Source organism: Dermacentor andersoni, chromosome 1 (assembly GCF_023375885.2).
Source record: "Dermacentor andersoni chromosome 1, qqDerAnde1_hic_scaffold, whole genome shotgun sequence".
Classification (NCBI taxonomy): Eukaryota; Metazoa; Arthropoda; class Arachnida; order Ixodida; family Ixodidae; genus Dermacentor; species Dermacentor andersoni.
The window spans coordinates 90,715,544-90,729,048 of NC_092814.1; the positions used below are offsets into that span (position 1 = coordinate 90,715,544).

At 41.9% G+C, this 13,505-nt stretch overlaps 1 protein-coding gene across 6 annotated transcripts in view; it reads right to left on the reverse strand.

Moving 5' to 3' along the window:
* Positions 1 to 13,505, reverse strand: part of OXA1L (OXA1L mitochondrial inner membrane protein) — a 52,779-nt gene that overhangs the window by 37,148 nt on the left and 2,126 nt on the right. For 3 of the 6 annotated variants that reach the window (XM_055061760.2, XM_050191684.3, XM_050191685.3), the window contains exons 2-3: positions 10,146 to 10,298; positions 563 to 773 (exon numbers count right to left, since the gene is read on the reverse strand). In XM_055061760.2, the coding sequence (XP_054917735.1) occupies positions 563 to 773; positions 10,146 to 10,262 (328 nt within the window). In that variant the 5' untranslated portion in view covers positions 10,263 to 10,298. The remainder of the gene's footprint in view (positions 1 to 562; positions 774 to 10,145; positions 10,299 to 13,505) is intronic. The other 3 variants (XM_055061761.2, XM_055061762.1, XM_055061763.1) reach the window with 2 other exon arrangements.

Below are 13,505 nucleotides of genomic sequence, written 5' to 3' on the forward strand. Positions count from 1 at the left end.
GCATATTTTGTTCTGAGTATCAGTCTCATATATGTTCAGAACTGATGGTTGCATGAGGCAGTAAAAACAATATTATTGACAGACTGCTCGCATATAACCACCGTCACAAAATTACACGGCACTGAGGTCGTAAGAGCAATCTGCTGTTAAAGCGAAACAAATGAAAAAGAAGTAAGCCCAATTGGGTATTGCTTCATCAGAGGATGCACATGTGCTGACTTGGAGTTATTCGTTCACTGCTGGCCATCAAGCTAAAATAACGCCCTGAGTAGATTATCACCACCACAAACATTCCATTTTCGGTTGAAACCGTTGCCTAACTTGCGAAGAATAATTCACTGAAAAAGCGAAAACAGTATTTTTATGAATTTACTCAGCACATCATCCGCTAGTGGGAAAGGGAAGCCAACAGGCATATAATGGCAGCAGTCACATGTTCAAAGATCGCAGTGGCCATGCAGCAGCACCATAAACACTCTATTGCCATTGTAAGCACCTCGTTTTGACTTCAAGCAAATGCAATCCTCGTGTCACAGGGAAACAATGGGCAGGATGCACTTACTGGCAGCTATGGTGGCCCACCAGGGCAGTCCAGTACTTGTGTGCAGTAAGTCAAGCAGCTGCTGTACTATGCCTGACGGTGACCACCCTCCTAACCCAACAGACTGCAGAGTAGGCACCACCGTGTCGTCTCCCAGGGATTCTACAAAGCTTTCGACAGGCACTACTGTTGGTGCTGGTGGCACAGCAGGGACGACTGTCTCTGCATTTGTCTGTTCCAAGTGTTGGTCATATATGAATGGTAGACAAAATGTTAAATCAGCAGCTCATCCAGACTAACAACACATGCAAAATATTTTTAGAGACTTTCTCAGTGCATTCACTGATGGGTGATTCCACGAGAGATCAACACGGGTAAAAAAATTCATATTTTAGGTTTCATTGAACATTTTATATTTTATGCGCATATGACTTGGTAGCACTAAAGTTAATGTAGTTTCCTTGCCAAATAAATATTTTTGGAAGAAAAAAATAATGCTATTCTTCAGTGTGGAGGTGCCTATTTCATGCACAAGGCATTTTCACAAATTCACAACAATGTGAAATACAATATATTACAGCTACAAAGTAGAACTGTCAAAACTGAACAAAGTGAAAATAAGTGATATTAGAAATTATAATATGAGAAAGACTGAAGAAGCCGTAAAAAATGGACGCGGCCTGAAATCAGTCAGAAGGAAACTTGGCATAGGACAAACCAAAATGTATGCACTGATGGATAAGCAGGGTAATATCATCAGCAATCTTGAAGGTATAATAAAAAGCAGCGGAAGAATTCTAGTGACCTGTACAGTACCCAGAGGACTCAGGAGTACTCTATTTGAAACAATAATGAACAGTATACAGAAACTCCTCTTATAACTAGAGATGAGGTCAGAAAGGCCTTGCAAGGCATGAAACGGTGAAAAGCAGCAGGAGAGGATGGAATAACAGTCGATTTAATCAAAGATGGAGGAGATATAATGCTGGCGGCTCTCTATACGAAGTGTCTATCGACTGCAAAGGTCCCAGAAAACTGGAAGAATGCCAACATTACACTATAATCCACAAAAAGGGAGACGTTAAAGAACTAAAAAATTATCGGCCCATTAGATTACTCCCGGTATTATACAAAATATTTACCAAAATAATCTCCAATAGAATGAAGGCAACACTGGACTTTAGTCAACCAAGGGAACAGGCTGGCTTCAGGAAGGGATACTGTACGATGGATCACATCCATGTCATTAATTAGGTTATCGAGAAATCTGCAGAGTACAATAAGCCTCTCTATATGGTTTTCATAGATTAGGAAAAATCATTTGATTCAGTAGGCATACTAGCAGTCATAGAGACATTGCGTAATCAAGGTGTACAGACCGCTTACGTAAATACCCCGGAAAATATCTACAGAGATTCCACAGCCACCTTAATCCTACACAAGAAAAGTAGGAAGATACCTATAAAGAAAGGAGTCAGACAAGGAGACACACTCTCTCCAATGCTATTCACTGCGTGCTTGGAAGAAGTATTCAAGCTTTTAAACTGGGAAGGTTTAGGAGTAAGGATCGACGGCGAATACCTCAGCAACCTTCAGTTTGCCGATGACATTGTTCTATTCAGCAACACTGCGGACGAGTTACAACAAATGATTGAGGGCCTTAATATGGAGAGTGTAAGAGTGGGGCTGAAGATTAATATGCAGAAGACAAAGATAATGATAAATAACCGGACAAGGGAACACGAGTTCAAGATCGCAAGTCAGCCTCTAGCGTCTATGAAGGAGTATGTTTACCTAGGTCAACTAATCACAGAGAACCCAGACCATGAGAAGGAAATTTACAGAAGAATAAAAATGGGTTGGATCACATACAGCAGACATCGTGAGCTCCTGACTGGGTGCTTACCGTTATCACTGAAAAGGAAAGTATACAATCAGTGCATTTTACCGGTGCTGGCATATGGGGCAGAGACTTGGAGACTGACACAGAAGCTTGAGAACAAGTTATGGACCGTGCAAAGAAGGATGGAACGAATAATGTTAGGCATAACTTTAAGAGACAGAAAGAGAGCGGTTTGGATCAGAGAGCAAATGGGTATAGACAATATTGGAATAGACATTAAGAGAAAGAAATGGCGCTGGGCAGGTCATGTAATGCGCAGTTTAGATAACCATTGGACCATTAGGGCGACAGAATGGGTACCAAGAGAAGGGAAGTGCAGTAGAGGACGGCAGAAGACTAGGTGGTGCGACGAAATTAGAAAATTTGCAGGTGCTAGTTGGAATCGGTTGGCGCAGGACAGGGGTAATTGGAGATCGCAGGGAAAGGCCTTTGTCCTGCAGTGGACATAAAATAGGCTGAATATGATGATGATGAGCCCTTATCCTATTCAACAATTGTGCTGAATATTCTTGCTGCATCACAAATTACCATTTCTACAATTTGCCTCAAATTTGAAGTTTTGACAAAAATGAACACTATTTAAAAATCAAAATAAGAAAAACCTCCATCTTAAATTTTTCTCAAAATCTCGTGAACAGCTGTTCAGAGGCACGTGAAAAGGAATATTAAAAAACATGTTGCATTATTTTGTTTGTAATGACAATACAGATGGTAGAAATGAGAGCTTTGCCAGAATGGAGCAAGGTGCTAAGAAAAAGGGACATCGGGGTAAACAGAACGTGCATAAGGCTCTGACTTGCCTAAACTTGACTAATTGCGAGATAAAGGCAGTTTTGGTAAACTAGAATTATTATTTCAACCACGCCGTTCTAAGATGTCTAAATTTCCGACATATATTCGTGGAATGATGCCTCTCCTCAGCCATCATTGGCGCCCATATTTAGTTCACACTTTCAGATGTGGCTGAGGTAAAAATTGTCTCCTTTGATTGAGTTGGTAGAGTGTAGCAGAATGGGGAGTGGATCCACGGGAGGCGGTGGCAGACGGATCAAGTGAAGTAAAATATGTTGAAATTTTGTGGCAGTGTGGCCGCCGTCTTAACCAGAAGAAGCTACATGCACTCCGGTTGTTTCGGATGTGCTGCCGTCTGCTGTCTACTCAAGAGCTGCCTTCTGCTCGACAACTCCAAGATAGGGCACCGTGCTCCCCGTTTCAGAAGCGATTATTTAGTTTATGGTTTTTCAGGTACAGTTGGTGCCCAAATTAATGCCCCAGCAATGGCAATCTTTGAGTAACACAAGCTAATCTCGAACGTCATGCTCTTGCTGATTGCAACCGCCGGAAGCAATTGGAGCGCCGGTAATACGTCATAGGCACCATCCTTTAAACACTGCCTATAGGTGATGGTACAGTTATCTTACATATTGTAAAAAATTAACCTAATGTGGATTAACTAAGGAGTCAGTCTAGTACACCTTCATTTTTGCCTCCACTTCGTTGAGGTAGGAGCTGTCAGTTTTACATCTGCTTGTATGAGGCGTGAACAACCTTGAAACAGACGACAGGCCAGTTTTGTGCTGAGGGTTCTGCACACACCCCACAGTCGTCCTTCGTCATAGACAAGCGCTAACAGTGTTCGCAGTGATTTTAGTTGTGAGTAGAGCTGCGATGGCTCACTGTTACAGCGGTGATAGGGTTTCTTGTGCAGATTACTTGAAGGTGCACAAAAAGAAAATACCATTTCAAAGAAATTTCCGTAAGGTTGGAGACATTGGCATATCTGCATTGCGGAAGCTCTTGCCGCAAGCTGCTCACCATGCTTAGGATGGCGAGTAGATATGTCAAAATTGCTTCTGGAGACTAAAAGAAATGGTCTGTTTTTTTCATGCTTCCCCTGCTGAAACAGCTGATGAATTTGTACCGGAAGAAGACAAACTTGGAGGTAGAAAGCAGTGCTTACACCCACTTGAAACTTTGCTTCACGTGCGTCAGCAGAAGTCAGATTTGCAACTAAGGAACTTTTGCCCGGTGCAAAAGCAAATTCAACTCGGTGCCACTGCAAGGTCCAAATCTCACTCCGTAGAGTGCAAGCGCCATTTGGATCCCTCAGGTAACAAATGTGGCGTGTGCGTCGAATGGTTCACCAGCTTTAAAGAAGCCTATGACCTGTGCAGCCAAGCCAACTGGAGCGCCGAAAAGTCTAAGTTCTTATTCTAAATTTGTCAGCCTATACGATACACAAATCCCGATGCTGGCGCGAGAAGCATGGAATATGGTCAGCACCAGACGCACCCGAGAAAACACAGCTGAACCCAAGAGACGCCTAGACCGCTGTGGAATATTATACTAAAGACGAGCATGGATGTTCTCAGCAGAGTCCCAACAAAAAAGATGTAGTATCTGCTTTGATTGAGGGGAACAAAGAGTATGCTGCCAAGAGGTTCATGATGCGCTCAGTACAGAGACCTATCGTCTCTTTAAGGAAGTCAATCCGGATACATCTATTAGGCTCTAAAGTCTTATTCCCTCCGGCCAAAATGGGTTCTTCTTGCTCCAGAACAACAAGTGTGCCTTTGCATGTATTGTGCCAACGCCCCACAGTGTGTTTCCGCGCTAGAAGAGCTCACTGAAGGTGCCTACACAATTAACCAGCTCAAAGAACTATGTCTTTGCACCTCGCCCACGATTGATTGTTTCCTGGGCGATTGCCATTATTGTGCAAAAGAGGATGCTTTAACTATTACAACTTTGGGAAACCCTGAAGAGACAGAGGTAAACTATGCAGTATGGGAAAATGGCGACCTCATGAAAAAGACAACACAGGCTACTGCCTTTCTGCAGGAGCTTGGTGTATGGCTTGTCAGGTGGATCACCCATGATTATCTAAGGGGCATTCAAGCATCAGTGACACACGACGCCAAACGGAATCAACAACACGGATCCCGTGTCTTCCATTTTGACTTTGCAGAGAATTGGACAGCTGTTGTACCGAACGAGGTACAGTCATACCATTGGCAAAAAACAAGTCTCGCTATTTACGTGTGTTGTCACAAGTAGAGGTCTACTTAAAGTTTTGCTGTCATCAGTGATGATGTATGTCATGATGCCACCCACGCTTGCTTTGTACTGGAAAAATCTATGAGTGCATGTAGGAAGAACTTCAACTTGACACACGTTACACACGCGTCTGACGGCGCCAGTAGCCATTTTAAAAACAAGCATAAGCTTTATGAGCTGTTAAAGAAGGAGCATGCGTCAGTGAAGTGGCTTCTTTCAGCCACAGGACATGGCAAGAATGCTTGAGATGGTGTTGGTGGCCTTAGTAAAGCACCAAGCCTCGCTCTACAATATCAGAGCAGCCAGCACTACAGTCATTAGGTCAGCCTCTGAGATGGTGGTGCAGATGAGCGCAACGCTGAAAAACGTATAACTGCTCAATGCAGATGCGGATGATGTAGAGAACTTTCGCCACCTCAAAAAGAACCAGTGGAAATCTTTGCCACGTGTTCCAGGCATACGGTCTTGGCACATTTGGTTAAGCGAGCCTGATGCCACCAATTTCGATCGCATTGTGTTAGTGTTTCGCACTGCTGCAGGTAATTGGAAAAGGATCAAACCTTTCTGAGCATATACGCGGCTATGCTCGAAGTGCCTTGTTCCCTCTCTCTGCCTCCATGCTGGAGTACTTCAATGCGGCATATCCGGATCATCAACAAGCGTACACTAACGGGTCAGTAAGTCAACGGGCAAGCAACTGTGCCGCAGTGTATTGGATTCCCTTCATTAGAAATGCGTGATCTGGCCCTCTGGATCAGTTGGTCTTATAGAATAATGCGGAAAGAGCCGCCACTGCTGCTGCGCTTCGTAAACTGAGGACGTGTTCTCAGCACAGTATTATCGTTTCACATTCGTCAGCGGTGCTCAAACAACTATCCCGTGTGTTGTATACCAGCAAGTTTGGCCAAGAGTTCATCTGGTCCTGCAAATACTTCAATGAAGAAAGCAAGGCTCCACTTGAAGCTTTGCACAGAAGGCAATTTCCTCATGAGTGTGTGGAACAGGTAGTGTTTCACAAAAGACCCAAGTTTCTGAGAGAGGAAGCGTCGTGCTTCTTTTCAGCTTTTCTAAGAAACTAACTTTCTAACAAGTGGTGACCCTTAGGGACTGTGAACTTTTCATTATATAGTAATCTAACAGTTCCTTGTTTTATTTTTCTTAAGAGGCAATAAAATGAGCAATCGCTGGCACTGTTTGCCAGCTAACCCTGCCTTAACCAACACCATTGCCACTCCTACCACAGCCTCTTAGGTTATATAATGACGCTTATATAATGATTAGTATGGCATTTTTAGAGGCATTTACCAGCCGTACATTCTGTTACGTGTGCACATTCATAGAGAGTTAACCATTGATTCTGTAGCACACAAAGAAATACAAACCTACATTAACAGAAGGCACAAATTACCTACGCTGCAAGGTTCGCGCACTTGCTGTGAAATAAAAGGAGCCATGTAAAGGTTTTGTTGACGCTTCTTTATTCCCATTCAAGCAAATGAGTATAGCACTAAACACAATTTTATGTATAGGTATTAGCAATAAGGCCAAAACTGCCTTCATCTCGCAATCACAGTCAAGTTTAGACAAGTCAGAGCCTTATGCACGTTCTGTTTACCCTGATGTCCCTTTTTCTTAGCACCTTGCTGCATTCTGGCAAAGCTCTTATTTCTACCACCTGTGTTGTCATTACAAACAAAATAATGCAACATGTTTTTTAATATTCTTTTTCGCGTGCCTGTGAACAGCTGTTTACGAGATTTTGATAAATTTTTTTTTATTATTTTGACTTTTAGATAGCATTCGTTTTTGTCAACACTTCAAATTTGAGGCCAATTGTAGAAATGGTAATTAGCGATACAGCAAGAATATTCAGCACAATTGTTGAATAGATTAAGGTCTCACAGTGCACCAAATTTCAAAAGGCTAAATGGATTGGTTTAGTTGACAAAAAATTGTAAATATAGCAACTTTTGAAAATTGTAGCAAATTAAGGAGTTTTTCTAAAACACTTCCGTTTTGCACGGAAGCCTCAAACAGTGCTAGCTGACCCTTCTTTACGTCTACATTTTACACACAAAAATGTATTCTTTGTAGCTGTAATATATCGTATTTCACATTGTTGTGAATTTGTGAAAATGCCTTGTGCATGAAATAGGTGCCTCCACAATAAAGAATCTAGTTATTTTTTTCCTCCTAAAATATTCATTTGGCAAAGAAGCCACATTCACTTTAGTGCTACTGAGTGACACACACATAAAATAAAAAATATTCAATGAAATCTAAAATATGAATTTTTTTACCCGTGTTGGTCTCTCATGGAATCACCCGACAACAAACATCTGGTACCTCGGCCAACTTTTTGGGGCACCCAGTCATAGCCACTGCTAGAAGGGTGGCTATGACTGGACACCACAACAGCCACTTTTGTCGTACCCATCTCTTCACTGCATGAAATGTTAACTTGGTTAAGTTAGTGGCTAAATGTGCTCCAGCTTGACTATAAAGGTTCCATACAAAACACTATACTGAGACCAGTGTTTGTATTGCAACAGCTTTAAAAGAAAATTCTGTGCCTACCACTGCTTTTCTTACTGAAATTTTGCAGCAAGGCTGAACTTTTTGGTTTGTATAAGGCTCCTGGCATCTTTCTCTGCTCCAGTTCATCTTGGAAATATGAAACACTGCCATAAATGAAACTCATCAGTACAGATGTGAGTTGCTGAAGACACCCAGACTGGTTTTCTTGCGTGTTGGTAACTAAAAGTAAGAATGAAGCAGCCAAAGAATGATGCGAAGTGTTTTAGTGAAGAATTTGGACCAAGAAATCTCAACTTGTTGCAAAACCTGAGTAAAAGGAAAGCAGAAGTAAGCACTAAACCTTATTTTTATGTTGTTACAATAAAAAAGCAGGCCACTGTACAAGCACATTGGAACCTAGATTACGATTTCAATCTCTACCACAATAAATTTAGTGGTGGCTCATAGTTGAATCATCCAAGCTCTCGATGGCCACACTTTCTCAGATTGCTCTACCCAAGGCAATCCGAGAAACTAAACTAGAAAATGCAACCCGAGAAATTTCCAGGTGTACCGTTTTGCAGAAACACACTAGACTCCACACACATTTCGAGAAAATGTCTAGATTATGAATTGTAGTACTTACTGATTGGTTCATGATGTTAAAAAAAATTAATGATGGAGTTTTACATGCTAAAACCATGATTTGGTTATGAGGCACACCGTAGTGGGGGACCCTGGAATAATTTGGACCACCTGGGGTTCTTTAAAGCACACCTAAATCGAAGTGCCACGGGTGTTTTTGCATTTCGCCCCCATCGAAATGCAGCTGCCATGGCCAGGATTTCATCCCGCAACCTCGTGCTTAGCAGCCTGACACCATAGCCACTACGCAACCACGGTGGGTGGTTCATGGTGTTTAATCCCAAAGTGATTACAGGGCTACGAGAGATGCTGCAGTGGAGGTTTCCGGGTTAAATTTGACCACGTGGGGATGTTTAATGGTTTGGCACTATTTATAGATGCGGTACCTGCGTCGTATTATTGAATTCAAATCCAAGTACACAAGCGTTTTTACCACTCGCCTCCACTGAAATGCAGCTGTTCTGTGATGTTCCGTGTGTTACATTCAAAATAAAAGGGTTCAGTCATTCTCAAGTGTTTACCACAAAGCATGTCCTAAATCTTGTCAAGCGAGGCAATATCTCGGAGATAAGCAAACGAGTTTAAAGGGGCACCAAGTTGAAAAATTAACGAGCTCAAATATAATGTTACCTTTCTACAATGCCAAAAAACGAAATAGCGCCATGACAAAAGGCCTTGTAAGCCAGAAAAGATGCAAAAATAAAAGACAGGTGGTGACACCGCTTCGAAACTCCTGCACCAGCTCATTGTGACACCATCAATTTTGACAGCGTGTGCTTGGGCCTAGTTAATTTTTTATCAGCAAACATGGACTACATTGTATCCTAAAAAAGGCAAACACCACATTCAGCAAGTTTCAAGAACCTCTAAGGTGAAACAATGGCCCATTTAAAAAAAAATATCTTGAAATCAGTTACATCACACCAATGGGTTCCGGACCGAAATTAGGAAAATGAAACTGACTTTCATTTTCTCTTATAATAATCAATCTCTCACCATAAAATTAACAAAGAGTTTTGAAAGAATATTCCATTAGTTCAAACAGATTTTGCTGTAGCCTAGAAAGAGAAGGCATAGGACCTAATGTGCTTTTAAGCACCAGTGGTGCTCAAATAAAATTTTGTCCATTTGGCTTTTATAAATTGTTGCTTCATTTCTAGAGGCTAAGCATTCTAACAGGATAGCACCACAGTGGTTACAGGAGGGATTTGTAGGTTGTCCAAGTCAGCCCAAATAACTGTTTGTAATGGCAGCAGTCAAAGATGACGGGGCAAGTTTACTTGCCACCAGTCTTCACATGAAACCTGAAGAATGCAGCTTGCGATGGAGCAAACCTGCATAGCTTAAAAATTTGAATATTATACAAGACAAGCAAGCGCAGACATGAAAATAATTGAAGAAAGAATGATTCCCTGTGTTGAGCTCCTTCACAAACACCATAAAATTTTCTGAATACTTTGCTTAAACGGAAAGCATACACACCTCAACTGATGCAGCCACAGCCCCCACCTTGCCAGCTTCAGATGAAAACGCTCGTCTTCGAGATACTTGGCAGTGGAAAGATGTGTATTTCATGCTGTTTGACTTCAACAATGGCATCCTCTGGCAACTTCTAGCTGAAAGTAATCGGGCATGCTAAAAGGGAAAAAGAGCACATATGACATTCTCAAGAAGAAAGAAACTATCACAGTTTGCTCTGCTTAAAAAGTTTTGTTGTTTAGGTACACATGCACATACACTTGCCCACGAAAGTTTTCCTCCAGCACTAAAAAGCTAAACTTGTGCTCTACCTATGCATGCTGGCAGAAAGAAAGAAAAGTGCTCTGCAGGTCAGTGTGAGTAGTATACAGGGTGATCATTTCTAAGTTTTATGAAATTTTTAGAAATCGCCTGTTGCAGATAACATACTTCCAATCCTTCAGCTGGATTGTTTAGAGAGGCAGACATTACTTGCATGAAAAATTTAAGCACATATTCAACTAATTAAAATTTTGACTAATTAATGTCTTAATTACTTTATGACACTATCACAATTAACAAATTGTAGCTGGTGAGTTTGCAAGATGAATCCACTTAAATTGAATTTCTAGGATGACACCAGTTTCGAGATATGATTTCCTAAAGTGTGGGACAAAATACCGTATAAGCTCGATTCTAAAGCGCACCTTTTTTAAAAAAAAAAAATTGCCTTCATATTTGCATGTATATTACAATCGTAACTAATTCTCAAAATCAAAAATGAAACCAATTCTTACTAAAAATAAAAACCCCAATGCAAGATAGCTGGCCAAACTGCCATCGAACAGATGTTGTTTGTTTACGATTTATGCATGGAAAAAGGAAAAAAGATAGGAGAGAGCATCGTGCTATGCGACTCAAAGTGTGTCGTCCCAACACATGACCAAAGATACAGGCAAAATGTGACCACAGATACAGGCAAAGCAGCAGATCAGCTGCCAGTCGAGCCCGCATTGACTAAAAGCTACCTGTAGAATGAAGAACCAGCTACCGGGTTCGAAATGTCTTGGCAAATCTCTATTTCTGTGATCTCGACATAAGAGAACACGTGTCGGGCCGACACTGAGCAATGCACTGAGCACAGGGACTGGCACCACTGAGTGTTCATTTGCCGAGGCTGCCTGCGGGACGTAATACTCTCTCCTATCCTTTTCCTTCCTCCTTGGGTTTGTGCCTTTGTCTGCAGTCGCCATTTTCCAGTTTGCTGTATGCCTGCAATAGTGCTTCTGCTCAACTGCCTTTTGTCAAGGCAGTCCAGTGGCAAGATGGAAAAAAAAAAAGGATGTTTGTTTGCCTTTGTATGTTCCATAAAAGTGTTTCAACACGATATGCATTAACTCAGGTTTCGTTATTTGACGTGTGCAGCAGAATCAGCACCAAGTTATTTTTTTAAATATTTGGGTGGTAATATAACTGCACATTACATTCTGGGGGTGCAGTAGACTCATGCAAATATGGTACATGGGCATTCCAGTTACTTTTTTGCTTTAATGCATAAATGAGCGTTTTGTTAAAAAAGTAAGAGGACCAACTGTGAATTCTTATGGCAAGCTTGCTGGCACATATCTCCAAAATGGTGTCATTCTGGAAATTCGTTCCAAGTGAATATGGCTGACAAACTAACTGGCCACAATTTGCTATTGCAATATGTGCCACAAAGTAATAAAGAAGAAATTAGTGCATTCACTCAACAATCCAGCTCAAGGACTGGAATTATGTTATCTGCAACAGGCAATTTTTTTTAATTCCATAGAACTTCAAAATGATCACCTCGCATACATGTGTACTATGTGTGGCGACCTATGCGATGCCACCTTTAGTTCCAGGCACTGCACCGGGGCCGCAAATAAAGTTTCGCATCCTGGGGACTTCTGTGGGCAGATGTATACATCAACCAATTACATGTGTTTGTTAGGAGGTTAATTGAGTACTAATGTTAAAGCTAATTGAACACAGCCCACAAGTGTAGGTTTACTATTTATTTGAATGTGCTCACATATGAACAACAGACCTAACAACCTCAGCCAGACGGCACAGCTACGCCTTGCTCAGTGTGCCACCTTCGTGAAATCATTCATGTCAGCGCTCTATAGGCAGTTTACCTTGCTCTCTCTGTGCTCTTTCTCTTGCTTGTGGCACACATGCATTTTAAACAGCAGCATGTACACTGGTTGGGAAAGTGCAATGTGAAGTCCCCCAGAGAGGTTTCCGAAAACTGTCTGATGTGGAACACCTTCTCAAGGCAGAAACGTCAAGTTGAGTGGCTGCTGTGCTTATCATTTATGGCTTCCAACAGTATGTGGACAAAGAAGCGGTACGACGTGCCAAGTATGTTACACTTGTCAGCAGCAATGTCTACAACATCGAGCTTTAGGTATGCACCTAATTCAGTAAAATACACAAGCCACCCTGTTTACAAATGTGTAGTTTGTTTCTTTCCAATGTGAAGCACACTAACAACATTCCTGGTGTACTGAATGCCATTCACTTACATAGTAGGTGCACATAGATACAAACTACAGTTAAACTGTAATACTACGAAATCCTCTATACAGCGAAGTATTTAACTGTTTATAACTTAAAGTTCATAGAACATCATATTTTTAACCTCAATACAACCAGCCGTATTTATCTGCGATTTCAATATAAAAAATATAACTGCTGCCGCAAAGGAATACCGACGCAATAAATACTGTGAGTGCCATTCGTCACATGGTTGAAATACAAGCGGTTGTTTGCAAATGCACCATTCAAGTCGCGCTCTGTACAACAGAGTAGCTGCTGAAGCAGAGCAGCATATTTTCCAGCAGCAACATATTTAGCTGGTTACGGCCTCCAAGATGCCCCGCCAGATCTCAGAGGCCATAAGCTGGCAATCGCATGTTGATCAGAGGCACTAGGTTGCACTAGTATTGGGGCATCGTATCACACACTCTATGTAGCATAGTTTCATATTCTACATGTGCCACACATCAGTGCCCAATTTGGTGTTTTTGTTTTTGTCATCACCATGTGGCAAGTCAAAAGAATGAGTAGACATAGAGGCAGTTCACGCTTCAAAACAATCTACTCATGAAGAACTTTTCACCAGTCCGCGCCAACTACCTTCTTCTTGTTCTGTCAGCACTGCGTCCAGAAGTACTGCACACCCTACATGGCTATCCGACCGCTGGGCACCTCCGATTCTCCCGGACGCTGTCAAGGATACAGGAAAGGTATTGCTGGGCGCGCCTGACTGCCAACGTTGCCCGTTACGACATGACATGCCGAGACTGTCAGTGATGCAAGACTCCACCGATAAGGCCAGCGGGATTACTACAGCCA